At 54.5% G+C, this 1,579-nt stretch overlaps 1 protein-coding gene across 2 annotated transcripts in view; it reads left to right on the forward strand.

Moving 5' to 3' along the window:
* Window positions 1–881, forward strand: part of zgc:162872 (BAR_ACAPs and ArfGap_ACAP domain-containing protein) — a gene marked incomplete at its 3' end in the record, with an annotated part of 11,266 nt that extends 10,385 nt beyond the window's left edge. The window contains 4 exon segments of one of the 2 annotated variants that reach the window (XR_001312527.1): window positions 144–298; window positions 381–490; window positions 565–671; window positions 820–881. Coding sequence is in view for 1 of the 2 variants with exons in the window: in XM_014033341.1 (XP_013888795.1) it covers window positions 144–298; window positions 381–490; window positions 561–671; window positions 820–881 (438 nt within the window). 2 annotated transcript variants of the gene reach the window in all.
* Between the last annotated feature and the right edge of the window lie 698 nt (window positions 882–1,579).

The following is a 1,579-nucleotide window of genomic DNA, read 5'->3' on the forward strand; positions in this document are numbered from 1 at the left end:
GGTACTTGCTGTAGTTTGGACCGGTACTTGCTGTAGTTTGGACCGGTACTTGCTGTAGTTTGGACCGGTACTTGCTGTAGTTTGGACCGGTACTTGCTGTAGTTTATGTATACGGTCTGAGCAGCAGGGTTCTTGGTTCTCAGGGCCTCAGAAAGAAGGAGCCAGTCTGCGTCTGTATCGGGCCTCGATGGCGGGGGACCTTGTTGCCATGGCGACGGCGCTGGCTGAAGGTGCAGAGGTCAACAGTAGCGTGGAGGAGGAGGAGGGTCGCTCGGCGCTGATCGGAGCAGCGGTGGGGGTGAGGTGGAGTCAGCCCGGTCCCAGAGGTTTGGACTGATTGGACTCTCTCTGACGCTGGCTGTTTGTCTCCCGGCCTGCAGGGGTCACTGTTGGCCTGCCAGTTCCTGCTGCAGAACGGCGCCAGCATCAACCACAGAGACCTGAGGGGGCGGGGAGCGCTGCACGCCGCCGCCGCCGCCAGGCACACCGGGTAATCACACACCTGTTCACAGGGAGCTAACACAGCTAACCAGATGGCTCACTCTGATTGGTCCACTCAGACAGGTGTGTCTGCTGCTGAAGAGAGGAGCCAATCAGTACGCTGTGGATGAGACGGGGCGGGACCCGCTGGCCATCGCCGTGGAAACAGCAAACGCAGACATCGTCACGCTGTGAGTGAGACATTAGACCTGATCAAAGATGGTGTGTGAAGTTAGGAGGCATCACTCTGCTGTTTCAGCCAGGTCAGTTGAACCATGATCTGATCTGACTCACTGGTTCTGACCCGGTCAGCTCTGTGTTCCTGTCCGTGTGTTTCAGGCTGCGTATGGCCCGCATGAACGAGGAGATGAGGGATTCTGAGGGGGTCTTTGGTTCTACAGGTCAGTTCATCCAAGTTATCTGACCCCTGAACGCACCACAGCTCATCTAACTGTGTTTATCTGACCCCTGAACGCACCACAGCTCATCTAACTGAGTTTATCNTCCTCTGGTTCCTGAACAGAACCCAATGTTCTCCTCTGGTTTCTGAACAGAACCCAGTGTTCTCCTCTGGTTCCTGAGCAGAATCCAGTGTTCTCTGGTTCCTGAGCAGAACCCAATGTTCTCCTCTGGTTCCTGAGCAGAACCCAGTGTTCTCTGGTTCAACCCAGTGTTCTCCTCTTGTTACTGAACAGAACCCAGTGTTCTCCTCTGGTTCCTGAGCAGAACCCAGTGTTCTCCTCTCGTTTTTGAACAGAACCCAGTGTTCTCCTCTGGTTCCTGAGCAGAACCCAGTGTTCTCCTCTGGTTCCTGAACAGAACCCAGTGTTCTCCTCTGGTTCCTGAACAGAACCCAGTGTTCTCCTCTGGTTCCTGAACAGAACCCAGTGTTCTCCTCTGGTTCCTGAACAGAACCCAATGTTCTCCTCTGGTTCCTGAGCAGAACCCAGTGTTCTCCTCTGGTTCCTGAACCCAATGTTCTCCTCTGGTTCCTGAACAGAACCCAATGTTCTCCTCTGGTTCCTGAACAGAACCCAATGTTCTCCTCTGGTTCCTGAACAGAACCCAGTGTTCTCCTCTGGTTCCTGAACAGAACCCA

This window comes from Austrofundulus limnaeus, unplaced genomic scaffold (assembly GCF_001266775.1).
Source record: "Austrofundulus limnaeus strain Quisiro unplaced genomic scaffold, Austrofundulus_limnaeus-1.0 Scaffold1701, whole genome shotgun sequence".
Taxonomy (NCBI): Eukaryota; Metazoa; Chordata; class Actinopteri; order Cyprinodontiformes; family Rivulidae; genus Austrofundulus; species Austrofundulus limnaeus.